This window comes from Psilocybe cubensis, chromosome 1 (genome assembly GCF_017499595.1).
Source record: "Psilocybe cubensis strain MGC-MH-2018 chromosome 1, whole genome shotgun sequence".
In the NCBI taxonomy this organism is placed as follows: Eukaryota; Fungi; Basidiomycota; class Agaricomycetes; order Agaricales; family Agrocybaceae; genus Psilocybe; species Psilocybe cubensis.
Window position 1 is genome coordinate 3,546,746 of NC_062999.1, and position 26,416 is coordinate 3,573,161.

At 50.4% G+C, this 26,416-nt stretch overlaps 6 protein-coding genes across 6 annotated transcripts; 3 read left to right on the top strand and 3 right to left on the bottom strand.

Annotated features, from left to right (window-relative positions):
- Positions 1 to 97: 97 nt before the first annotated feature.
- Positions 98 to 2,555, bottom strand: JR316_0001235 (ATP-dependent RNA helicase DBP3; the record flags this gene model as incomplete). Its single annotated transcript, XM_047887045.1, has 10 exons — positions 98 to 324; positions 378 to 718; positions 771 to 918; positions 974 to 1,089; positions 1,143 to 1,475; positions 1,530 to 1,956; positions 2,015 to 2,065; positions 2,127 to 2,240; positions 2,304 to 2,402; positions 2,456 to 2,555. The coding sequence occupies 10 exons, from the start codon at positions 2,553 to 2,555 to the stop codon at positions 98 to 100; spliced, it is 1,956 nt and encodes a 651-aa protein (XP_047754791.1).
- A 417-nt stretch (positions 2,556 to 2,972) lies between these two features.
- On the top strand, positions 2,973 to 7,181 carry JR316_0001236 (Disintegrin and metalloproteinase domain-containing protein B; the record flags this gene model as incomplete). Its single annotated transcript, XM_047887046.1, has 18 exons — positions 2,973 to 3,131; positions 3,179 to 3,326; positions 3,450 to 3,537; positions 3,603 to 4,454; positions 4,516 to 4,567; positions 4,632 to 4,742; positions 4,803 to 4,855; positions 4,909 to 5,094; positions 5,159 to 5,279; positions 5,341 to 5,346; positions 5,405 to 5,543; positions 5,605 to 5,955; positions 6,052 to 6,095; positions 6,187 to 6,325; positions 6,430 to 6,491; positions 6,548 to 6,638; positions 6,770 to 6,935; positions 7,040 to 7,181. 18 exons carry the CDS (start codon positions 2,973 to 2,975, stop codon positions 7,179 to 7,181), a joined length of 2,910 nt encoding a protein of 969 aa, XP_047754792.1.
- Positions 7,182 to 9,271: 2,090 nt separating this feature from the next.
- JR316_0001237 (ATP-dependent Clp protease proteolytic subunit, mitochondrial) lies at positions 9,272 to 10,414 on the bottom strand (the record flags this gene model as incomplete). The annotated part of the gene is made up of 7 exons (XM_047887047.1): positions 9,272 to 9,354; positions 9,410 to 9,442; positions 9,508 to 9,654; positions 9,710 to 9,833; positions 9,937 to 10,071; positions 10,128 to 10,199; positions 10,256 to 10,414. 7 exons carry the CDS (start codon positions 10,412 to 10,414, stop codon positions 9,272 to 9,274), a joined length of 753 nt encoding a protein of 250 aa, XP_047754793.1.
- Positions 10,415 to 10,658: 244 nt separating this feature from the next.
- Positions 10,659 to 12,121, top strand: JR316_0001238 (Nucleus export protein BRL1; the record flags this gene model as incomplete). The annotated part of the gene is made up of 5 exons (XM_047887048.1): positions 10,659 to 10,788; positions 10,839 to 11,352; positions 11,402 to 11,517; positions 11,572 to 11,786; positions 11,885 to 12,121. The coding sequence occupies 5 exons, from the start codon at positions 10,659 to 10,661 to the stop codon at positions 12,119 to 12,121; spliced, it is 1,212 nt and encodes a 403-aa protein (XP_047754794.1).
- Positions 12,122 to 12,998: 877 nt separating this feature from the next.
- JR316_0001239 (General transcriptional corepressor ssn6) lies at positions 12,999 to 16,996 on the bottom strand (the record flags this gene model as incomplete). Its single annotated transcript, XM_047887049.1, has 8 exons — positions 12,999 to 15,643; positions 15,698 to 15,854; positions 15,907 to 16,085; positions 16,136 to 16,238; positions 16,293 to 16,375; positions 16,427 to 16,493; positions 16,627 to 16,763; positions 16,822 to 16,996. The coding sequence occupies 8 exons, from the start codon at positions 16,994 to 16,996 to the stop codon at positions 12,999 to 13,001; spliced, it is 3,546 nt and encodes a 1,181-aa protein (XP_047754795.1).
- A 601-nt stretch (positions 16,997 to 17,597) lies between these two features.
- Positions 17,598 to 18,450, top strand: JR316_0001240 (uncharacterized protein; the record flags this gene model as incomplete). Its single annotated transcript, XM_047887050.1, has 2 exons — positions 17,598 to 17,731; positions 18,087 to 18,450. 2 exons carry the CDS (start codon positions 17,598 to 17,600, stop codon positions 18,448 to 18,450), a joined length of 498 nt encoding a protein of 165 aa, XP_047754796.1.
- Positions 18,451 to 26,416: the final 7,966 nt, after the last annotated feature.

Here is a 26,416-nt window from a genome sequence, read left to right on the forward strand (position 1 = left end):
AGCAAGAGACAAGTAAATATCTCAATCACGTTTGATGGATCGTACAGCCTCATTCAAATTGATGTCATATCCAATCATATATCATAACACTACTCTCTCAAAACGTTATCTTAGTCGGGCCCTTGGGCACTGGGATATCGTCTCTGAAGAATGCCCCATAGGCACTGTGCTCTTTCTTCTTGATCGTCATCGGGAACCTCGCCTGCAGCTGCGAGTTGTCAAACCCACCCTCCCTCAGCACCCGCGCGTATTCTCCGGCAAGCGCGCGCTCGTGCCCTTCCCCAGTGAAGAACGTAATCGACTTGCCGGTCTTTCCACCACGTCCTGTGACTCAAAAATAAGCCCTGTGCCCACTCAAACAATAACACAACACGCACCAGTTCTTCCGATTCGGTGGATGTAGTCCTCTATCGTCAGCGGGAATGTATAATTGATCACGGCCCCGACATTGGGGATGTCTAGCCCGCGCGCAGCGACGTCCGTCGCCACCAGCAGCCCTGTCGTCCCGTTTTTAAAGTTCTCGAGCGACTCTGTGCGCGCATTCTGCGACATGTCACCGTGCAGCGCGCCGACTGAGTACCCCTGCCTACGAAGCATCTGCTCCACCCGTGACGCCTCCTTTTTATAAAGGGCAAACACCAGGATTCGCGACTCCGATGCTCCGGTAGTCGTCGTCTTTTTGTGAGCAAGGTTTTTCAGATGGCTGAGAAGCCGCTGACTGGGAATCTGTCAGCTTGAGCATCCGGTGTGATAAGATGGGAGGGACTGACTCTTTTGAGCGGGCATCATCAAATACTTCCACGATCTGCTCAACGCGGCTATTGGCTGTAAGGTCATCACTTCCGACGGTCACTCGGACGGGGTCGCGTTGAAAGGTGCTTGCTAGGCGCCGCACAGCTTCGGGCCAAGTCGCGCTGACTATACGGTTTCGTTTAGTTCGAATATTCAAAAGAGGTCGTGCATTGAAACCTACACATCATTGTCTGTCTCTCAGCAGAAGGTTTCGTAGCAGCAATGATGTTTCGAATGTCATTTTCGAAACCCTTGTCCAGCATACGATCAGCTTCATCTAACACAAGGTAGTTTACCCTGCCCAAAAGTCAATATGCCATCATAATTTATGACTGACAAAATATGCGTACTGGCTGAGATCGCATGCTCCATCCTGCATGAGATCCAAGATGCGTCCAGGCGTGCCAACAATGATACGCGTAGTGAGCCCATCTTTGACCTTATTAGCGTTCTTAAGCATCTTCACTTGTGCGTCCTTGGGCACACCACCGAATACGGCGACACTAGCAATACCAAATGGCTTCCCTAGTGCAGACAGCGTGCTGTGGGTCTGGTCCGCGAGCTCCCGCGTAGGCGCAACAACGAGGATAGACACGGTCGATTTTCCGGACGCGGTGGAATTTTTGGTTTTTGAAGAGATTAGGTGGTTGAGGGCGGGAATACCGAATGCCAAAGTTTTTCCACTGTAATTTGTAGTTAGAAAATAGGCAATGAAAAAGGGAGAATTTTTGCATTACCTTCCGGTCTCGGCGATGCCGACGACATCGCGGCCTTCCAGCGCAGGTGGCCAGGTGCAGGCCTGAATGGGTGTAGGTTCCTTGAAGCCCTTGAATGAGGTCTGTAGTTCAGCAGGAACATTCAGCTGTGCAAAGCTGATAACGGGGACAACAGCTGGGACGCCAGGAGGACAGGTAATTGTAACAGAGTGCTTTTCAAGGAAAGCAGCGGTCTCTGCAGATGAAGGTGCGGGAGCACTGGATGTGGAGGCGGAAGTGGAAGGGACATTTGGAGTGGACGATTCGGCAGGAGTTGAGGATTCCTCTTTTTTCTGCTTCTTGCGTTTCTTTTTGTCCTCTTTAGATTCCGAGGTGCTCGCGGCGGCGTCTTTCTCGTCGCGTTTTCGTTTCTTCTTTTTCTCAGAGTCCTCTGAAACAACGGGAGTTTCTGCGATTTGTAGATGTGTATGAGAAGAAGTTGGTAGAATACCGAAGTGTCAGCGTACCTTCTGCAACTTCCTCCGAGCTTTTCTTCTTCTTTTTCTTCTTCTCTTTAGCTGAGGGTGAGTTATTTGTCAAATATATCAAATTTTATTCGAATATGTTGGCTTGACGTACGTTCAGCATCCACATCCATAGCGTCACCCTCCACATTCTGCTGCACGTCGGCATCAGCCTTTTTGCTTTTCTTCTTCTTCTTCTTTTCTTTCTCTGTACTTTCAGCCTGTGTTTCTATGTCAAGGAAGAGATTGTGTTGAGAGAAAGATTATAAAGGACACGACTGAAGGATCACACCTTCCGTGTCCACTACCATCGCAGTCTCCTCAGAGGCAGACTCATCCTTGGACCTTTTGCTCTTCTTTTTCTTCTTCTTTTCGACGTCTTTTACGGAGTCTGACACAGTCTCAAGTTATGAACTGCAAGATATACAATGGCATCGAACACACCTTCAGCTGTAGGTTGTTCGGCTGCATCTACGGCATCTATGGGTTCAGCGTCAGACTTTTTTGACTTTTTGACCTTGAGAGGTTGGGTATCTCTTGACATTATGTCAAGGTATATAAGGCCGTCTAGAGAAACAGAGACCTGAAAGTATGTTTGATCGAAGAGAAGATTGTGAAAAAAAGTTGATGCCCCTCATGACTTGCCATTTTGGGCGATCAGAGATCTATATTTGGGGCACTCTTAGATGGTTGTAAATGGGCAGCACGGATGCTCAACCGATGCTGGTCAGCCCAGGAATAGTATATGCAGACATCGCATGGATAACTCGGAAGAGCAACAGTGATTTGATTCCTAAAAAACCAGCTACATGTGTAATGCAAAATACTCAATCAACAAGCTATCGGTAAAGGATGGTTCCGTCGTATTACACTGGCGTGTATATCATCGATGCATGCAAGCGCCGTACAGACAGAATGGCTGTTCGCAGAGAGAGCAAGTTGAGGAACCAAGTAAGCAAAGATGGAACTGGTGACTGCGGGCGCAGTTTGTAAAGGCGTATTTAGGACGCAAGGGCCCTTGGCGGATCTATTGGGGCAAAAAGTCTCAGCCGCTGGGCGGAATGTGTGGTGGAGAGAATGGTACAAGCTGACTGGGTATGGTGAAGGTGAAGATGAGCAGGTGAAATGGTGAATATTAGGCACCTTGACGATGGAAGTGATTGATAGCAACAGACCAAACTAGCGGACTCGGAAGAATCAAAAGCAAAGGAGCAGCAAAGTTTGAAAGTCTTTTGCCGTTCTCCTTTCATTTTCTTTGTATACGGTCAAGCGAACCCTTGTCTTTCCTCCAAAAGCTTGTTGGTTCCACCCGCAGGTATGTTCACCGCACAGCTTTTCATGACTAAGAGCGCGCCAAGACCCTCCTCCGCTTTCTCTCATCTCATTATAATAATACTCACCTCTTCTTTTCTTTCTCCGTTACGCCACTCTTTTGTAGGCGGTCTCTCTTTCTCTTATGCATCTATATCACTCTTTATCTACGCTGGTCGTTCTGCTGCTTTCATCATGGCTTCAGCTTTCGAACGGTATTTCCCTTCTCTTCCGTTCCTCCATGATCTCACAATTTGCCTCCGTCTCTCACAGCTCATAGTCCTGCTGCTAGACCACTACGACGGGTGGCTAACCCATCTACTCTTTCTCTTGAAATCCTCCCCCGACATCCTCATTCCTCCATCCAGTCAAGTCTCAGCAAACGACTCTCACCCCATCCGAACACCCTGCGTTATAACGACTCTTTTCGTCTAATACTATCTGCTTATAATGAAACTTTCCATCTACACCTGCGTCCTAATGACCACCTCGTTCACTCTGCTGCTAGGATTCACTACTATACAACCACATCGGACGGACGGGAGGTTCTAAGTCACACTGTGCCTTTGTTGCGTGAGACTGTAAAGGCTTACCTCGGGGAGGTCGTCGCGGCGGACCATTCACCAGCTCGCATGCGTCAAGATGCTGCTCATGTCGTGCCCCAACCGCACCCAGCCGATCTTGGTTGGGCGCGCATCATGGTTTACGAACAAGGCGACACCGATCGTGGTATCGCTCCCCTATTCGAAGGCGCCTTCTCTGCCAACGGCATCATATACCACATCATGACCAAGGAAAACTATTTACGCAACAAGCTTGAGCTTGATCCACAGCTTACCGAGCCCGTGGACGAGACGGACGCTAACCTCGTCATCTGGAGGGAATCTGATGTTATGACGCATGAGGAAGAGCATTTCGCCAAGACTGGGGAAATTTATGCTTCGGAAAACGTCGTCGCCACGCCCCAATCGTGTGGTCATGATAGACTTGACTATAATTCTCCTTCACAGAACCCTATGTTAAGCACACCTCCACCACTCACCTGGACCGATCGCCTCCTTGTGCCATTTCTTAATGACACCCTGTATCGACGAGATGATGTTCCGACAGGGAACGGTGGGATGAATTCCAAGTATGTTTACACGCACCCTGAAGATTTCCATGCGCTAATGCGATCGGCCACGCTTGTTCAGTTTCATCAATTCTATCGGTTCGACTGCAGGTTGCCCAACTACCCAAAAAGTGGTGTGTAACAACTTTCCTGAGAACTTTCTAATTTCAGGTTTTCATTTATCTTGCTGTTGTACAGCTCTATATGGGTGTTGCTGCCGATTGTGTATATGTCGCGAATGCCAAAACACAAGAAGCGGCCACACAGCAGATACTGAATAATTGGAATAGCGCAAGTGCTTTGTACAAAGTAGGTCCCAAGATAAATCTTGACTTTAATTTCATCTTAACAATTAATTCGCTTCAAAAGAGCACCTTTAACGTCAGCCTAGGGATTGCCGAACTCCAAGTTCGTAGCGCAGTGTATGTTTTACATCATAAAAAGGGTTGATCAGAGGGTTAAACTATATTTTAAGATGTCCGACAACGGTCAACGCCGACAATATTTGGAATCTACCCTGCAGTGGCGCCGAGCTTGACACCAGACTTTCTCTTTTCTCTCAATGGAGAGGGGCCAAGGGTAACGATAACATTGGTTTATGGCATTTGATGAGTGGGTGCCCCACCGGATCGGAAGTTGGAATTGCATGGCTTGCAACTTTGTGAGTTAACCCACTGATTGGTGCCCGAAGGTTTATAATAGTTCATTTCACCCCTCTGTGATAGATGCCAACAAGATGCCACTGGAAGTGCACCTTCTGTCGTTTCGGGAACCGCTGTCTCTACTGGTGGACGTACAGAGTGGCAAGTCGTTGCTCACGAAATCGGGCACAACTTTGGTGCTATTGTGAGTGACCCCTGTGCGATCCCTTCATAAATTGTATCGATTTTAATCCCTCTTCTGTCAGCACGACGTACGTTTCTTTTTCGGCCGTTTGTTGTCTATTTTAGGTTGTTCTAAATTCTGTCCAGTGCGCCGATGGTTGCACGACAAGCTCATCATGTTGCCCGCTCACGACTACGACATGCAATGCCAACGCGCAATTCATCATGAGCCCCGTTGCTCAGTCTGGCGAAACTGTTTTTTCACAGTGCACGATCGGTAATATCTGTGAGTATACGTCATAATTTATTTGTCGACCTCATTACAAACCATAAAATAAAATAAACAGGCTCTGTGATGAGAGGCGCTGGTGGAAGCAAGGTTACAACCACCTGTTTGGTCGATCCTGATCCTTCGCGGACCACTATCTCGCTCCAGATGTGTGGCAATGGGATCGTCGAGACTGGTGAAGATTGCGACCCAGGAGTTGGGTCAAATTCTACCTGCTGTGACGTCAAGACCTGCAAGTTCAAGAATAATGCATTGTGTGATCCAGACAGTAGCGCTTGCTGTACGGCGCAGTGTACGTTTGCCCCATCTACGCAAGTCTGCCGCCCGTCTCGCGACACGCTGTGTGATACCGCTGAGATGTGCACTGGCAACTCTTCCTCATGTCCGACCGATGTTGTGGCTCCCAATGGTGCGTGTTTTTCACTGCGAATTTTGGGGGCTTTTATCTGTGATAAGTGGTGTTTAATAGGGTGACTGATATACTTCTTTTCATAATTAAGGGCAGAGCTGTGGGAGCAACGGTTTGGCGTGTGCCAGCGGCCTTTGCACGTCTGTCGCGCGTGAGTGTCTGTTCCTGTTTTTCCTTTATCGGCCCCAAAGCAAAGCATGAGCTCATATCCCACGCCTAGAACAATGTCAGAGCGTTGGCGCTTCGATGGGTCTCAAGGCCGCTTGTCCCGACCGCAACGATCAATCATGTCAGATCTCATGTCAAGACCCCACTAACGCAGGAGCTTGCATAAGACTGACATCCCTGCTTATCGACGGATCTCCCTGCGGTACGTGGTAGCACATTACATCCCTTATGAGCGGGTCCTGCTAGTGACACACACCTGCCATCAATATCGCAATCATGCTGACTGTGATCATCCTGTTCACATAGGATACGCCGGTACTTGTCTGTCTGGCAAGTGCCAATCTGCTGGATTTTTAGATACAGCAAAGGTTTACATCTTCTTTCTTTGTCCAACTTTTCACTGATCGACCCGAATCACTCTCAGGCGTGGTATGTTCAGAATCTGCAGATCTCAATTCCGATAACCGTCGTCGCCGGTCTGGTGGCGATTCTACTTTTATGGGCTATCTTTAGAGGTAAGTGTTTTTTTACTTTTATTTTTATACCTGGCATCTCTCTTTTTGTGTTCTTTTGTGATGTCAAAGTATGTCGTGTATGGGAGTGCTCATTTGTTCTATTTTTGTTTCTTTTTTCTGTCCATGAACAGCGATGTCACGATGCTGCGGTTCAAGACAGCAGCCGCGTTCAAGAGCTGTGCTAGCTGTCCCACCAGGCCCAATGACACGAACGGCAACACATGAGAGATTAGCTAGCTTTGATCCTCGTACAGGCTCTGACAGACCTGGGGGCTCGCGCACATTACCAGGATCAACGTAGGTGTTTTTTTTATGATCTCCTCGGAAATGTATAAGCTGACCGTATGTATCCTTATCATCTAATATCCTCCTCCTTGCTCTTCTTTCCCTCGTTTGCGCAGTACCTCTTATACGCGCGTGCCGCCCGCTGCACATGACCGAATGGGCTCAGGTGGCAGTGCTGAGCTCAGATACAACTATGCAGCCAATAATCGCATGGATTGGGTGGACGACAGCGCATATAATGGACCAAGACGGTATTAATCCACATCTGTACTAGCCTTACTTATCCAGACCTCGCCATCGCTCTGCCAGTATAAATTTGCCAGAGCGAAAGGTCATTTCGAGAGAGATTTTAAAGCAGTTGTATTATCTTATTGCATTTCGTTTTATATGTAGCTCGGATTGCTCTCGAGAATCATTATGTTATTGGATGGAAGGATCGACAATTTGTTGGACATTTGTATCAGTAAAATATAAAAAACAATTTGTTAAACTTGTTCGTGCTCTCTGTCCCATCGGTTCAAGGTTGCCTTAGTTTTTAAGCTTCTTCTTTCCCATGATCACGGTTGAGGAAAGGGTCTTTCGGCATTTGCCCAATAGGCCACATCGGCAGAAAACTTTGTTGAACGCAGATATCGCGATCCCGAATGTATATTGGCTAGTTACCCAGGCACCCCTTGATGATCTCCAGCCCCTCCATGCTATTTTTATCATTTGCCCAGGACAAGATCCTTGAATTGTCAAGTTATTCAGTTACGACAAGCGACCGATAACCCTCATGAGAAAAAAGGAAGGTGCCCACCCAACAGATATCAGATCGGGGCTAATCGAGAAACAAGTGAAAAAATTCCGAAGCAAGGTGACAGTATGTATAACGAGATAATCATGATGACTATGCTATGTGCTACTATATGTATAGAATAGGTGTAAGAACCTACGTACGTACGTACGTCCTGTGTGATGGCGTGTTCCCATTTCGTGACATGTATCGATGAGATGATATCTACCGAAGTAGACTGCGACAGGGCTTGTCTCCGCATGTAGCACAGCCGTCTCCGCCGCTGGGTTTTTTTGCAAATAAGCTTGGTTCGGTTACTTCAGGTGGGCCTTGTATGATCGTCCAAAAGGGATTCTCGGGGAAATTGAATCGGCCCAGAGGTAGGCGAATGGAAGTAGCCAGAGGAACATACATCATACGACTCGACTCGGATTGTAATTGTCCAAGTCCATCTCGTCTAGAGACTAGCCGCATACGTTTATGTTAGTTACTAACTTGAGTATAATCAATTATGCATGTTGCGAATCACAGTTGATTAGGATCCATGGGACTAGACCTGCGTAAGAAGTTAGCGTTTGATTTGACTCTGAGGTAACTCATTGTAATAAATAGGAAAGTGTCCAGGCTCTATTTATATGATCACAACGTATTCACATTAAACCGTTTTGACGGATAAATGGAAGGAAGATGTCCCAGGTTCACTCCTGGATGCAAGGGTGTGATCATCTGCTTTTTCCAACGGAATCAAGAGGCCTGAGATGACGCCGAGTCGCCGACAGGTATGGAGATCCACACGAGATACAATTGACTTAATCGCCAATTCAAGGGCAGGTAGTGATGTAACTCTGCGGGTTGCGTGATTGTGGACAGACCCCGGCTTAGGAGCATACGGAGACACATGGCCCAAGGCAACTTCGCAAAGCAGTGAGTTACAATGTGCTCGGTTCGCCTCCTTACATATGTATGTACTAGGGTGCATTGGTACCTTCTCTTGCGTACAGTACGCCCGAGCTAACTCCATTACGCAGGAAAACTCTGCTCTGATCAACTCTCTGATGAACTTCGAAAAGCAAAGCGTATCGAGAGAAGCATTCTGCTTTGAGGTGGGCTTTCATACCCTTGATAGGGTTATGTCTGTGTGTAATAGGATTAGCCTTGGTAATATCAGATATGGGAAAGGGTGATGATGCAACAGTTCTAGCGATAATGGATATTCTTGGCTTGCGCAGATGACACCACTGCGAAGTAAGGCAAACCGATACATAAATACCGATCGTCGAAGGATGCGGCATCAGTGCCAACAGCCTCCCAGTAGATGCATGCATTTGTGATCGAGCAATCGCCGATGAAAGAAGGAGCCTGTGCATGTAAAAATGACTTTGGAAAGGAGTTATACGATGAATCCGCATACGCATACGAGTCCGCGTAAAATGGAGGGGTTTCTCCAAGAAGCAGAGGCTTCCAAGAATTAGGTCTATAAGCGCGACATGCTACGCTTGCTTGCGTTTTTCCTAAACCAAGATGCTAAGTTTAAAGAGCGTATCCAATATACAAGGATATGTATCAATCAGGCTTATTCAGGAGGTCTATCGGCATCGGATGCTGGACGTTTTTCTAGTATGCCATCCACTATACCAAACTCCATGGCTTCTTGTGCTATTGGGTAGATTGAGCGTCTGAAACAAAGACAATAACGAAATTTCAAACCCACCGGTCATATAGTAGTCTCGCTCTAGAGCCCTCTCTGATAATGTGGCGCACAAGTTAAAGCGATTATGAACGGAGAAAGAGGGGGAAAAAGATACGTACCGAAGCGTGCGAGTCCTTCGGCTTGTGTTTCTCCATCTTTTGAGCAATGCCGCTGGTAGATGCCAGTCAAAAGTTGACGTATCCGTAATATCTCCTTAGCGTGAATTGCAATGTCAGAAGCTTGCCCCGAGGCACCGCCGGATGGCTCTAGAGAGATAAGTAGGTATATAAAGCACATAGGAACCAGATAAAGTCGACATACGATGGATCATGATGCTGGCGTTTGGCAAGCAGTGCCGCTTTCCCTTCTCGCCAGAAGCGAGAAGAAGAGAGCCCATGGACGCGGCTAATCCCAGACTGTAGGTATGAATGGGAGACGACACATACTATCGAAGGTATCAATTAATAGTTCAGCAGAGTTTGACAAGATTTTCCACCTGCATCTACACAATTAGATGGGAATTGTAACCTAGCAAAGACATAGCTTACTGTGTCATAAATCGCGAGTCCTGCGGTCACACTTCCTCCGGGGGAATTGATATATAGATGGATAGGTTTAGTCGAGTCCTCCGCTTCTAGAAATAATAGTTGAGCAACTATTAGAGTCGAGTCCGCGTCCCGTATCTAATGTCAATTAGTCGCATAGAACTCAGATGAAACGAGTCCTAGTAAAGACTAACTGGCCCATGAAGCATTATCACGCGTTCTCTCAGCAGACGAGAGAAGATATCATATGAGCGCTCCCCTCTGCCCTAAATGAAAATTCAAAGTCAAGGCCAATGTTGAGTAAACCCACGAAACAACGAACCGTTTGTTCAATGACTATGGGTACAAGGTTTGCGGACGGTGGGGTCTGCCATTGGTCTTGAAAGAACTGGATAGATTGGCCTGCCAATGGATGAAATGACCTTTTGGGCGACGGAATAGACCGTCGAAGGGATGAGCGAACAATTGCCCTTGCAAACATGGTCGTGGTGTTCAAGGTACGAGGCGTTCCGTGAACGCCAAGAATTGGTAGAAGGACCAGATCACGTGATACGCGCGTCAACAGCGGCCACTGAAATTGTGAAAAAGTTGACACTACTCCTTCGACGTAAACATCGTCGAGCTATTGCGCTCTTCAGCTCAGACTGGCTCGCTCCACTTCAGGAATTAAAACTGGCATCTCCACATACGCCATAGCCTCTATCTTGGCTCTTTAGCGAACTACAATGGCAGGTCGATATACCTTCACTAATCAGAGGTCCAAGGAGGCTCCCATGGACTTCCAATGGACTAATCGAAGCTCAGTGAAGCCAGCTTGGGCAGCTGATACTGAAGAACCAAGAACCCCTCGAAAACGTATGTGCCATACGCGCCAATTCTTCATCCAACTCACAGTTAATCCGAAGGCTCACACGATGCGTTGACACCATCTACACCCTCACTCACGGATACCACAAATCAACCAATGTTTGGTTCGAATCAAAACGTTCCGTTTCTCTTCCACCCAACACCGGGTCCTCAGACGCCGCATTCGCATCCATGGGTTCCGCCACCACAATTTTCTCCTACAAAGGCGTTTCCTGCAACTGAGATCAAAGATATTGACATGACAGAAGCCAGTCCGTTGAAGGGTGATGATGCCAAAGGCAACGAGCTCGTAGTCAAAGAAAAAGAGGGAGATAAGGATAGAGGTAGACCTGTGGCAGCTGGTGGACTGCGACGCGTATTTAAACAGCGGACAAGACGTTTGAATGGGCGTAGACAACGACGGGAAGAAGATGAAGGCCCTTCGAGCTCAGCAGACGAAAGCGACGAAGATGGCAATGTAGTGCCTCATACCCAAAATACCTCAAATCATTATACTCTCAATATGCCTGCACCGCCTGCCCCACCCTCGGATACGCCCTATGTCCTTCTTGGGTAAGCCATCCAATGTTACAGTCTTTGACTTTGACTTACCATCCGCTAGTTATCTCCAGTTCTTCTTCAATCTATCGCTAATCTTGATATTCCTGTATCTTTTCGTGCAGTTCATCATCACTGTCCAAAGAGATGTGGGTCTCCGTATATCCGAGTACTCTCAAGGTGGGTATCACTCCAACTCTGACATGTTTCCGGTAAATTAATCAACGTCGCTAGACATCATCCAGGAAATCGGTATATGTGCATTGCAGTTCAAGAACAATAACTGCGATACTATATCAAAAACGGTCCCGGCCATGACCCAACAATGCGCAAATTGGGAGGCCTGCATGAATCGCGACCCTACCGTTATCGGGCGCGCAAAAGTTGGAGCCGAGTTAATCGCAGAGGTCATAAACGGATTCGTCGAACCAATCACCTGGAAGACCTTGGTGAGTCACACACCCCCATCCCTTCACCTCAATACCCAGGCACCACAGGATCTTTAAGTTGATCGAAATTAACCTTTGCAACTGACCCGCAATCGCAGATATTCACGTTGACGTCCTTGGCATTCTTGACGGTCTTTATCAACACCCTGTTGTCGCTCTACCGGGCAAAGCACCAGCCAACCCCTGCCCCAGTGCATCACCCCGCACCGCCCCCCTTTCCATACATTGCCCCTGGCCCTGCTCCCAAATGGAGCCGTTATCAGGACGACCAGGATCTAGAGTCACCTCCTAGGAGACGACGACTGGAAGGTGGACTTGCTGCGAAAATAAGATAAATTAATAAACCTGGGGGGGGACTGACATCGACCGACGACATAGCGTACATACTCGATCTACCTACTTAATCACACCTGGGGAATACAAACACGCATACATATACAGATATTGTTATTTATTCAGTTATTTGCCATGCCTACAATATCCGTTCTTGAGCAATTAATTGCTCCTGTTGCTGTCCATTGCGCACAAGTGCAGGAAGCGGGAAGCGCACCGGCTCCATTCGCGTGCCGGAACAACCTCCTAACTTTTCATCTCTCAGCGTCCAGGAGCGTCCAGGATGCGGTTTTGCCGAGGTTTTATGCACTCCTAATTATACTTGCGTTCACACCAGAGGATTGCGTCCGAACGCTCGCTCGCAGCTAACTTTCGTTTTTCTCGAAGGAATCGGGATCCGAATAACCATTTATAACTTGTTTTCTGAGAAAAGGAGTTTCCGTGTACTTGCTCTCAAAAAATAAACGGAACCTAAAAATTCTCATGGTCAGCTCAATTTATCGACGCTTCTCGTTCACGCGATGAAGCTCGACTTGAAAAGGATTGTCAAAACAGTGTGATTGCATGTTGTTATCAAAACAGAAAAGAGTATGTTATGTACAGGCGGCCAATGTGTATATGCTAAGTGAGGAGGATGTCGCATAGTGCAAAAAATGCATAGTGGAGATGATGATGATGATGAGTCGATGATGTATGTGTATTGTGCCAGAGAACATGTGGTGAGAGATAATAAGTAATAGAGAAAGAAGGTCGTCATGGGTCATAAGAGATGCAAACAAGAAACCCGAAAGCAAGTGCGAGGTACTATGTAATACGGTAGATAGCAAAAGCAATAACAAAAAGTGAAAGAAAAGAGTCCAGTAGAAATGGAAGAAGAAATCATGACGACGCGTCCGGCTTCTCCAGAGGCGGCGACTGCGACTGCTTCGAGTGCTTCGAGTCGGGCGGCGACCGTGACGAGCGGTGCATCATCACATCACCCATCTTGCCCCTCCCACCAGCGGCGGCAGACGGTGGCGACATCGAGCGCGCGCCCGCATCCACATGCATCTTATCATCCCCATTATGCACGGGCGACGGCGCGCTCGACGCAGGCGACAACGTCGCAATCGGCGGCAAAGCAATCGACGACCCCGATCCACCACCCTGTTGCTGCTGTTGCTGTTGCTGTACCTGTGATGCATGGCCAGCGCCGATCGGGCGCGGGTGAGGAGGAAGTACAGCGGGCAGCGAAGGACTAGGCGGGAACGGCTCGCGCGCTTCAGGCGAATGCGACGCGAGTTGCGTACGGAAAGGGATAGGAGATGGTCGCGTTGATGGGATGGGGGTCCTGCGTCCGCCAGAGGGAGAGGAGATGCGGCGCTGCTTCATCATGTCAAGACGTGAGCGCTTCGAGCCGTTGTCGTCCTCCGGCCCCGGGCTAAGCGCGCGCTTGAGCGGCTGTGACTGGCTCGGCGGCGAGGTGTGGTTGGAGGAGACCGAGTTACGATGCGAAGGAGCAGGCCGCGGCGAGGGGTCGCTGAGACGGCCACTATGTGACGAGATGGTAGGCGAGTGCGCGGGGCCATCGCCACCCGAGCCTGAACTCTCCGCGGTGCGGAAGCTCGAGCTCGTAGCGAGCCCAATAAGCGCGTCGGCTACCGCAACACCCTCATCATAGTTCTCATCCAGGACTCGCGAAGGTGGGCGGGGCGTCGCACCTGTAGGCGATGGTTGGATGGAGCGCGACGAGCCCGAGTGCGAGCTGTTCTCCGGTGAGCCGGGGCCCTTGGGGTACGCCTTGAAGCTGCCAGGCATCCCCCGCTCTGCGGCGAACGCCTTCTGCCTCTCCGTGCCTTCGTCCTCCTTGCGCTTACTGCCGTTCACGCGCTTTCGCCTGTCCTTCTTTGGCACACTCTCTTGGATCGACTGCGGCGGTGAATGTGCCGAAAAGTGGGGTGGTGGAGGAGGAGGCGGTTGAGGAGTATGTTGTTGAGGCGTTTGCGGAGGCTGCGACTGTGACTGATGAAGGTGTCCATCGTCCTTTGTCCGCCTGCGGCGTTCCTTGGCCTCAGCCAACATGGGCGTCGCGTGTGGGCTCTCTGAAGTCCTCGAACTGCCTACAACCATGTGTGCAGGAACATTGTTTCGAGCACGCATCCCTTCAGGAGATACAGGGTAGCTCCTGCTGCTTTCCCGTTCCATATCGTAGTCGCGAGCATCGTGACGAGTTGGATCGTACCTCCGCGAGGGCGGTTCACTGTGAGGCGCCTGGTGTTGAGGTGGCGGGGGAGGCGACGACTGACGGAAGCCAGGATGTGACGGAGGCTTGTTATCCCAATAACGAGGCGCTCCTCGCGGCGACGGCTCAGGAGGACTGTGGGCGCGTGGAGAGCGCGGCTGGTAAAAGGTGTTTTGTGGTGCACCTTGTTGCATATACTCGACGCCATGCCTCGGTCGACGATCGTGTTCCCAGTCACGGTGGTCGCCAGGGGGTCGTCGATCCCAGCCTGGCTCAGGCTCAGGATGACTGGGGTCACGACGGTGGTATACATGAGGAGAGCGTTGAGGGGGCGGAGCGCTAGGCTGTGCGGGACCCATAGGTTGTCGGACATGAGGAGGGTAGTTTTGGAAGTTTGGAGGAGGCGGCGAACGAGGTCGGCCGCTCTGAGGAGCAGGAGAGATGGATCTAGAGTGAGGTCGTGGGCCGCCACGACTGTTGTAATACTGATCAGGATGCTGAGGGTGTCCGCCATTTCTAGGGTCGTCAGAGTGTTGAGGGGGTAGAGGATGTTGAAGGAGAAGGCTGTGGTGCCCTGAAGGACCGCGAGTGTGTTCGCGAGATGGAGGGTAATCACGGCCGCCCGGAAGAGGTGGTCTATCGACTTCCATGGGCGCCAAGGGCGTATGGGACGGCATGTGCCGGCTCTCGTCGAGGATGACTGGAGGCGGTGGGCCGCCTTTAAAGGGAGGAGGGGGTGACACACGTCCATTGCTGGCTTGAGGAGGGGGAGGAAGGGAAATTTCATTCGAAGGTCCGCGAGAGTCTGTGCGGAAGGGAGGGCGGAGGTTGCCGGTTTGCAGCGTGAGAGGAGGCCCTGGTGGTGGGACGACGGAACTGGCGTAAGCTGTTGGGTGCACGTCCTGCGGACCCGGAGCAGCTGGGAGCACAGTGCCAGTAGCCTGTGCGTTCTTGAGAAGCTGCAGCCGCTGCGCGATGGCAGCATTGCTGGGATCAAGTTCACTGGCCCGAGCATAGGCGTCGATGGCGTCAGTGATCTGGTTGTTGCAGCTCTCGTAGAGACTGCCCAGATCGAACCATACTTCTGAGATGTATGGGTTGATGCGGATGGCCCGGGAGTAGGCGTCGAGAGCATCGCGGAACTGGTTGATTTGGAAGTAGAGGACGCCGATCGAGCACCAGAAAGTGGGATTGCGTCCATCTCGGTAGACAGCCTGTTGGTAGGCTTCGTAAGCCTTGTTGTACTTCTGGCCGGCCATATACGCTCGTCCCAATAGATACCAGCTTTGGGCATCGGAAGGGTCTTGAATCACGATCGAAGTCAGGTAAAGTCAAAGTATAATGAACGAGTACGTACCAGCTTCGAGGCTCTTGGTCAGATACTGGATGGCGAGGTCCTGGTTCTGAAACGAGGAGCCATCCTGATGGTATAGCCACCCAAGTTGCTGCAGCACTTTGGCGTGACCGGGGTTAGCTTCTACGACACGTTCATATGCATCCTTCGCTTGGACGTGCTGGACAATGAATCAGATCGGATGATATGAAGACTAGAAATGGCAAGTTTACATTTTTCTGCTGCTCAAAAACATGCCCGATCTGGAACCAGATGTCGGCGTGGGCGAGGGGACTTGGTGGATTTCGCAGGATGCGATCGAAGCATTCTAACGACTCCTGGAACTTGCCCTGCTGCTTGTAGATGATGCCCAGGCGGAATAGAATTTCGTTTTCCTTGTCAAAGTCTAAATCTATGAACATTAATGAGGAGCTAGAAGGCAGAGGCAGAAGGAGGACTGACCTTTGGACATGCGCAAGACAGAGGCAAACGCCTCTTCGGCGTGATCAAGGGAGCCATAACGATCGTACAGGATGCCGATCCCGTACCACAGTTTAGGGTCCTCCTGGCATAGAGAACATAAGGACAAGCAGTGAGCAGACTAGGAGAAAGGAATCACTTTAGGATTTGGCAGGAGATAGAGGGCCTGCTGGTAGGCTGAATAAGCCTTCTGTAGGTCATCCTGCATAAGATAGCAGTGACCTGGAGGAGAAGTGAGTGAGAGAGCAGAGAGAGGGGAAATAGCGCACGGACCGAGAGCACTCCATATCTCGCCGTTGTCCTCCTCAATACCGAGAACGCGCTGGAAGAAATCAACTGCCTAATTGGGAAAGAAGACGTCATAATTAGATTTGATCGGGTCGGGGTAAGCAAAGGCAAACAAAAGGGAGGAGTGTATCCGCGGATAGACGCGGTGGAGGCAGGCGGCAAATTACAAGTAAAAGAAAGCTTACCTTTGGATAGTTTTCTTTGATCCGAGCGATACCCGCGACCTGTGTGAGACCAGAGACGGAAGTGGGATTATGGCGCAGGGCGTTTTCGTAGGCTGAGAGGGCGTGCTCGAGATCTCCCATCTGCTCTGCGACACGGCCTGGGAGGAGTGGGGGGTTGGGTGGGGGTTATGGGGATGAGAAGAAAGGGATGCATACCTATCAGTAGCCATGTCTGCTCATTGGCAGTGTTGAGCTTGTGGATGATAGAGGGGTTGGCTGGCGGGGGCGGCGGGGGCAGGGCGTTCTGGATGAGGGGCGTGGGGTTGTGGTGGTTGTGGGGGGCGGGGTCGTGTATGCGGTCTGGCTGGCGGGGAAGATGGCGGTGGGACATGGTAGGGGAAAGGGAAGGGGGCGAAAGGACATCATCTTTGTGGCGTGGCGATATATATAATATAATGGCAGAGATCAGGCCCAGCAGCGGGAGCGGCCACCCCTCTTACGATCATGGCGATCAAGGTGGACGCTGCGATGGAATCTTGTCATTCAAATGTCAGCCGCGTGCCTTTGTTTTGCCGAATATAGATTGTTTCCGTGCGGCGGCTAGCGAGCATAAACGATCTAGATCCCTGTCAATCGCGTGGGTGTCAAACACTTAATCTCAGATCTCTCGGCCCGAATCTTCCCTCATCCTTTTCCCGCTTCCCCCACCAAGCTTATTTCTGCCGTTGCCTTCTGGAACCTCCACACGTTCGGAGTAATTATGTCCACTGCCACCTGATTGCGATCGTGGAATGCTAATGACTAAACAAGCTTCATCCAGATTCCCCCGATTCTCTGCACCGCTTTCCTGACTAATCTCTTTCACACTCAGCCAGCTCCGCTCCAATTCTCTCTTCTCTTCCTCGTCACTTCGCCACCTTGCACCGCACCTAGCCAGCCAACGTGTATCGCTATGACTCGTAAGTATCCCATGCTGTTTTATGCTTCGCCTCATGACTCCTTTATTCCTTTGGGCCCTCGGACTCAAGTTCATTTACCTCCCAAACTCTCTAGGCGGAAATCAGCGTGAGCAAGATCGTCTCAAGGCGCAGAAAAAAGCTGCTGCCAATGCAAAGAAGCCAAAGGTGTTAGAGTTCCCTCTAACGTAGACACACACACGTGCCTGTAGTCACATATCACACAGTATTTGTAGACACACCCGTAGCTACGTAGCCTCAGTTCCTTCTTTGTTAGCACACCCAACACGTTCTGGTCCTTCGTCTCTCTCTCCCGCCTCGTCTCCGGGTCTCCTCCTAACATCAAGAAGGAACTCTAACACATTCAAAACATCCTCTCTCATCGCCTTTTGGCATTTCAATACCACCGTTTCCCAAACTGCCTGGACTACCTCGTTCCCCTTCGATCCTGCCCATCCAGCAGGATATCGAAGCCTGTACCGACACTTGTGACCGCTACTCTTGGCAATTATTTTTTTTGCAAAGAGACCTCTTGTTGCACGAAGAAACCCTGCGTATTGCTTCCAACCAGGGTGCATCTTTTGATACCCTTCGGCGACTTACTGCTGCTGTTATAGACTGTCAACGGTCAATCTCACATACCAGAGACCTTCTCGCTTCCGCTGAAAGACAGTTGCGTTACCTACACGACCAGGCTGATCGCGTTCGCGACCTACAAGATTGTCTGGCTACTCTGTCTCGCCGCATTGATAATCTGGCTTTTACCACCTCTCTTAGCCCTGCTATTTTGTCTGGACTTCACGCCCGCCTTGACGATATTCTCAGCTCTCCTCTCTTCTCCAGGTCCTCTACCCCAGACAGCTTACCTGACCTTGAACCCTCCGATTAGAAGCGCATATATTCACCCTTTTGGCGCATACACCCACCCTCTCTGTTTTTTTCTCTTTCCTTTTTTTAATTCGCTTCTCGCTTATCGTTTGCACTCATGCCTCCCGGAAAAAGTAAAGGTCGTTCGGTCTCCCCCCGTCGTGGTCGTGACGGTAGTGATGACGACACTGTGTCCCGAATTGACCCTGCCATTATCGCTCTCATTAAGGCTAGCCAGGAATCCAATAAAGAAACTATGAAAGATATTCTCGAACTGTCGCGTATACAAGCCGAAACTATGTTCAAATCATTCCTCGCGTTACCCCAACTCCAAACCTCTACCCACTCCTCTGCGACTACCTCTACCGCCCGCTCTGGTGATTCACGCGCTTATAAGGTGCCCTTTCCAGGTGCCTTCGACGGCTCCTCTGATACTGTCGAAGACTTGCTGGCCTCATGGCGTAACTTTTTTCACTCCGACCCCGAAGCATACAAAACCACTGATTCCAAAGTACGCACCGCTCTCAGTTCTTTCAAGACCGGCACGCCCGCTGTCTGGCGTAACCAGCTCATTGAAGAGCTAGAGTCTAGGCAATGCGTCTTAACCAACTGGTCCGACTTTGAGGAGCGCGTGAAAGACTCCTTCCTGTTCCATTTCTCGCAACAACGCGCGGCACGCGAGATCATGTGCATCCGTCAGAACTCCACGCCCACTCAAGAGTTCATTATTATCTTCGAGAACCTTGCCTTTCGCTCCAAGTTTAACGACGAAGCGTTGATCCAATGCTTCAAAATGGCCTTGGATAAGCGTATTATGGAGGAGATTGGACGAACACACCGTGAGATGCCCACATTCGCGGAATGGAAGAGTGCCGCAATCTTGATGGCTCACAGACTGCGTGAGACTGATGCCACGGTGACTCCGGTCGTCAACACCACCGCCACCTGGCGTCCTCCCCCTTCTTTCACCTCCACCCCTTCCACTGTTCAAAAGTCTAGCAACCCCCGCCCCGCTGCTCCTGCCCCCAACGCGACTCTACCTGCAAACATCTCCGCTGCTCCGAATCGACGTGCCGCCCTGCCCTGCTTTAACTGCGGCGTATTTGGCCACTTCATGCGAGTCTGCCCCAAACCCAAAGATCTCGAATTCCAACGCAAATCACGCGCAAAACTGGAACGAGCTCGGGCCGTCCTCGAGTGCTTTGATGCTTTGCCTGATGACGACAAGCATGAGATTCGATGCGTTGATGTTGACGAAAGTGCCTTGTTTGATGATTCGGATTTTGTTTCTTGCGTCGAGTGAGTAGTACGTCCTCGCCGCTTCTGTACAACAACCCTGTAATTACTCCCAAATTGCATGTTGCATTGTCTCCAAAATCCGTACCTCTGCCCGTGTTACCTGTTTACGCGACCCCTCAACCTTCATTATCCAATTCTGTATTGACTCCTGACAAGCCCTCTTCTTCAACAACATCACCCAACTCCGACTACCCGACACCAACACTCCTGCCCGCGCACCCACAACCTCCAACTATGGCACCCGATTGCATTCCATATTCAGACCTCTTTTTATCCTGTCCTGAGGATGATCCACCAGAGCTGCAAGCCCCAGATGCCTCTGATGATTCGGATGAAGATTCGCCAACCAAGCCTGCTCAACAAACCTCCGCCCACGATGATGCATCTGTCTCTATGACACACGATGCAAGTCCACCACCGGCCCCACGCGACTCTCTACTTTGCAGCCCGCCCGTCGCTGACCACACAGACTGCCCGCCTTCAATCCCTACACCTGTCCGCACCGTCCTGTGCAACTTGCGCCGATTACGCAGCACGCCTTGGCGAACCGAGAGCCTGCTCAAATCCTGGGCCCCAAAGGAGCGTTGGGACGACATTGACGATGATCTGATTGCTGCTCTTTGCGATCTCCCCTGGACCGACGCCGCCAAAGTCCTCCAGCAGCTCAAGAAGCCCCGCGACTACATCTCCCGCATGGGGAGTAAATGCCTTGACATTCCAATGTCGGCTGCACCCCCAGGCTCGACCTCTTTGGTGTCGCTGAAAGCGCTCTTAGACAGCGGTGCCACTGGTTGTTACGTGCACTCCGATTTTGTCAAACTCAATGGATGGGTGACTGAGCGGCTGCCCCACCCCGTTAGCGTTTACAATGCAGACGGAACTCGCAATGCCAACGGTGCTATCACAGATGTTGTTTACCTTGTCATCCGCATTGAAAACCATGTTGAGCGACTCCGCCTTTCAGTCACCAACACGGGATCATCTTCCCTCATCCTCGGGCACTCCTGGCTCTGGTTCCATAATCCGCTTGTTGACTGGCGAGAGGCCAAGCTCTGCTTTGCACGCTGCCCCACGTCCTGTGGTGCTGACGTGCTGCCGACTTCGCACCCTGATGGCGAAACCGTGAATGTTTGCCGCGAAGGACCCCAGCTCCGTGAAGACGACATCTTTGATGACAGCCCGGGCCCCTTCACGCCGGTCTCTGCTGCGGAATGGGCTGACGCCTTTGCTGGTGAACTTGCCGATGGTGAATCGATGTGCGCGGTTGACCTCAATGAGTTCACGTCCGAACAAGTCCATGGCTCATGCGACCACCGCATTTCTCACTTTTTGCGAACTCAACGTGAAGCAGCTTCATATCCCGACCGCTACCTGAAGGAATTTGCACCTGTTTTCTCCAAAGAGGAGTTTGACGAGCTCCCACCCCGTCGCCCATGGGATCATGCTATTAACCTGAAACCAGATGCAAAGTCGTTCAAAGCAAAGCCGTACCGTCTGTCGCCCGCTGAAACCTCGAAGGTCAAGGAATGGATAGAAGAGGAAAAACGCACTGGCCGTATACGGGACTCCATCTCTCCCTATGCCGCCCCTTTCTTCTTCATCCAGAAAAAGGATGGCTCACTGCGCCCTGTGCAAGACTACCGACGCCTGAACGATATCACGATCAAGAACCGCTATCCATTGCCGCTCATCTCTGACCTCATGGACAAGCTTAAAGGCGCGAAAGTATTCACCAAACTTGACGTCCGCTGGGGTTTCAATAACATTCGTATCAGGGAAGGCGATGAGCACAAGGCTGCCTTTATCACGGAGTTTGGACTTTTTGAGCCTCTTGTAATGTTCTTTGGATTGACAAACTCACCAGCTACCTTCCAGAATATGATGAACGATCTGTTCAAGGATCTCATTGCTGGCGGCCATGTCGTGATATATATGGATGACATCCTCATCTTCACTGATGATGTCCAGTCCCATCGACATCTTGTCCGCAATGTCTTGCAGATTCTGGAGGACAACAAGCTTTATCTGCGGCCAGAAAAGTGCTGTTTTGAGCAGGACCGTGTGGAATACTTGGGCGTCATTGTCGGCCACGGGAAAATGTCCATGGATCCCAAGAAAGTTGACGCTATCACCTCTTGGCCAATCCCGCGCTGTCGTAAGGACGTCCAACAGTTCCTCGGTTTCGTCAACTTCTACCGTAGGTTTATCAAGAACTTCTCCCGCATTGCCGCTCCCCTGCATGCCCTGGGTGGTTCGGCGCCTTGGGTATGGGACAATTTGTCAACATCCGCCTTCAACGAGCTCAAATCCGCCTGCGCTTCACACCCGGTGCTACTTCTTCCCCGCGACGGTGCCCCATTCCGCATAGAGGCAGACAGCTCTGGATACGCAACCGGCGCGGTGCTCAGCCAATTTGTTGACAATTCCTGGCAACCGGTCGCGTTTGCTTCAAAAGCCCTCAGTCCCGTTGAGCGCAACTACGAGATACATGACCGCGAACTACTGTCAATCATGAGGTCTCTCGATGACTGGCGACGCTACCTCCACGGCTCCGATTCTCCTGTTGAGATCCACACCGATCACAAGAACCTTCAGTATTTCATGACCGCTCAGAAATTGAACCGTCGTCAGGCTCGCTGGTCCCTGCAGCTCGCTGAATTCGATTTCGTACTCGTCCACAAGCCAGGCCCGACCATGATCTGCGCAGACTCGTTGTCCCGCCGCCCCGACTACGATAAAGGTGTTGGCGACAACGAAAACGTCACCTTACTGCGCCCAGAACACATTCGACGTACTGCTGAATGCTCAATTGGGGATGACCCCGTCCTGGCTGACATTCGAACTCACCAGCACCAAATCACTGAAATGTGGGAAAAGCACAAGAACCTGCCTGGCTGGTCCCTCCACGACGGCTTGCTTTCATGGCATAACCGAATCTTTGTGCCAAACAAAGGCAACTTGCGTCAACGAATACTCGCCGACTGTCATGATCACCAATCCGTAGGCCACCCTGGCCGGATGAAGACCATGGAACTCGTCCTGCGCGACTATTGGTGGCCGTCACTATCAAAAGACGCGAAGCGTTACGTTGATGGATGCCCCACCTGTCAATCAACTAAGCCTCTGAGGATGGCGCCCGCGGGCCTACTGACCCCCAACGAAATCCCTTCCTCCAATTGGGAGATCATTTCCTGTGATCTCATCGTGGACTTACCTAAATCTCGCGGCTTCGATTCGATCTTTGTCGTCGTCGATAGACTCTCAAAAATGGTTCGTATCATCCCATGCAAAAAGTCAATCACTTCTGAGGGTCTCGCGCGCCTCTTCCGCGACCATGTCTGGAAAGACTTCGGACTGCCACGACGCATCATCTCCGACCGTGGTTCAATCTTCCTGTCAAACTTTACTCGGGCCCTCAACGACCTGCTAGGCATTTCACAGAACGCGTCCACCGCATTTCGACCTCAAACAGACGGACAAACTGAGCGCGTCAATCAAGAAATCGAACAATACCTACGGATCTTTGTGAATAACAGGCAAAATGATTGGGTGGAATGGCTTGCATGCGCCGAATTTGCTATCAACAATAAGATTCACTCGTCCACTGGCTTCTCGCCCTTCTTCCTAAACTATGGCTCCAACCCCCGCCGAACCCTGCAACCCGCACGCCTCTCGGACGACCGTGTCCCCAAAGCTCTTGAATTCGCCTCTCAAATGGATTCCCTCGCGAAGGAATCCGCTTCAGCGCTAAACCTCGCCGCTGATGCAATGAAGCGATCCTATGACACCTCTCACCGCGCTCCACCCGTCTTCAATGTTGGCGACATGGTGATGCTCAGCGCCTCCGACATCAAGTCCTCACGTCCGTCTAAAAAGCTCGATGTTAAGCGTCACGGACCTTTTCCTGTGACGAAACGCGTTGGCATCCAGTCTTACACCCTCGACCTACCGGCCTCGTGGTCGATCCACCCTACTTTCCATGTCTCTAAACTCTCCCGTTTCATACCAGCAGAATTCGATTCCCAAACTTCACCCGCGACACCAACACCTCCCCCCGCGTTACCACCCCCAGACATTGCAAGTGTGCTCGGCCACAGGGCCCTGCGCAGTGGAACACAGTTCCTCGTGCTGCTCGATGGCTGCACAGAGGAAGACGCTTCGTGGTCAAGCCACTCATCCTTCCCTAACTCTGAAGTACTAAACAATTACATACGCCTCCACAACATCCCGGACGCCCACCTTTAAGAGGGGGGTGATGTTAGAGTTCCCTCTAACGTAGACACACACACGTGCCTGTAGTCACATATCACACAGTATTTGTAGACACACCCGTAGCTACGTAGCCTCAGTTCCTTCTTTGTTAGCACACCCAACACGTTCTGGTCCTTCGTCTCTCTCTCCCGCCTCGTCTCCGGGTCTCCTCCTAACAAAAGGAAAGTGCGACTAGTCTCGCAAAGCGAAAGGAAGCGTCAGTACCTGCTCCTCCCTCTCTTGGTCCTTTTTCTTCCGTTCTGATACCCCACTCTTCAGTGATGCAGATATTCTTCGCGCAAAGCAAAAGGTACTCCGTTTATATCCCCCAACCTAGGCCCAGCCCCTGACCATTCTTTTCTCCGCCAAATCCAGAAAAAGGATGAGGAAAAGGCTGCTGCTGCCGCGGCCGCTGCTTCGAAAGGGTGACACCTCGCGAAACACGGATGAGGTAGTTCCTCATTAGGGGTTTGCAATGGGGCTGGGAGCTTTTCACGAGTCTTCGTTTTTTCTTTTTCATTTTCTTTTTGGCGACAAGTTTGGGGAATCCCGCTATCGGGCTTCTACTGACATATGTAGAGTAGATATAATGCAACTTGAATTGGATGGATTTGACGTTCCTATCGCAATCATATTCGAACCACCTCCGAGGACCGAGATGAGGCGATCAACTGATCAAGCCCATTGCCTGGTCACCAGACACGTAGTTTGTACCCTGAGCATAATCAGAGTTGCCTCATCCATTCTCAAGGCGCCTCAAATCCCTACAATCACGCCCTTCTTTAGCGGGCTACTAAACGCCCAAGAACGGCCTCACTTTCACATCCAAACTACCCTCAATCCACACCAACTATCTGCCACGTTGATTTATCCTCATCGTCAGAATACTTGTCTATTCTAGATCGAGGGTGCACTAAATTGCATGCTACTTTACTACCATCCACCAAGCTCATTTCATGATACGAACAAGCGAGAGAACAAGCCGTCGTGATGGTCCATTAATGTACATAAGGGTACGAATCAATCCAATCATGATAATCGGATAGAATGCGTATACGTTACGCAGCATACCTTGACAAGCATTTTGACACCGCCGTGCTTGCCGTCGCCGGAGGGATATCAGAGGACATCAGAACCTTTCATTGATCAGCATGACATTGGTTATATATACACATGTCCAAATCGGCTCTAAATGAAGTCAAACGACCTAAAATCAGGAGGCGATAGGACCCTGCATATAAGTCCAAGAGCCCATCGGCAACCATGATCAAATTGCTTGGTCTTTTAAAACAACCGACAATTTAGATACCAAGATTAGTCAACGTGGCGTGCCAGGACATGAATATCTCCTGAGGACATGTCCCGGAATGGCTCGTTTACGTCCGGATTATTTAGGTTTTTTTTTCTCTTCGCCCCCGCTGGGTTTATTGCCAGGCTTGTGTGATCAGTCCCCAACTCCGCAACTTCGGAAGAACGACCAATACATTGCTGCATCTCTGCGGGCCTGGTCGGAGGCGGTCGGGCGGTAGTCCCTGCCTGCTTTGTGTGTGTGCATATACAGTAAGTAATGGAAAACTGTCTGGCTCATCACATCACGTCAGAATATGGAATTCAGCTCCTTCGCGCCTTCTCGTTCGTGAAAAAGAATGTATAACATAACGAAAAAGAATCTAATGTACAGTATGGCATGGAACCCAGAAAGGAGGTCGACTTCCCCGTAATTTATAAACTCCCCTTGAGCCCAACCCCAAGAAAGGACAAGAGAATGGCTGTCAAGAATCAACGACTACCTGCCTCGCGGGTAATTAGGGGGGGTACGTCCGATTAAGTCTTGGGGTAGAGTAAGCAGAGTAGTACTTGGAACAAAATGGAATGCTTTGGCATCGGGGGCAAGGAGGGTCCTACGTATATATGTCAGCCTTCAGGCAAAGGTAACACGAACATTCATGAGGAAATTAGGATCAATGAGGGAGGAACGCGGCGGCGGTCCATGACAAGGAGGTTGAATGCTAAATCAGATTTGCCCTTAGCAACCCTTATACGGTTCATATGCACTACTGTTCCTAGCCTGTTCTATTTTTTTACCGGGGTGGTCATGAAGGGTCCAGTTGGGATGCTCAGAAAGTCAATGTCAGCCGTGAGAGCTCCTTTGTGATGACTTAAGACGGTCGTTTATAATGTGCACTTAAGGTTTTACAACATACGAGGATGATGTTGTTGTGTTGTGTTCAGTTTGACCTGACAACAACACACCGGCTGGTAGCTCTCCTGCTATCCAATCGTACGGGTCAGTAATAATATGATAAATACATTTGTTAAACAGCCGCAATCAGAGCAAGTACGTACGCCGGTCGCTCATCCCTCCAACCTGGACAGATCTGACTAGATAGCAAAGAGAGATCCATTGGCTAAAATTAAACATGATTTTCGCCCATTCT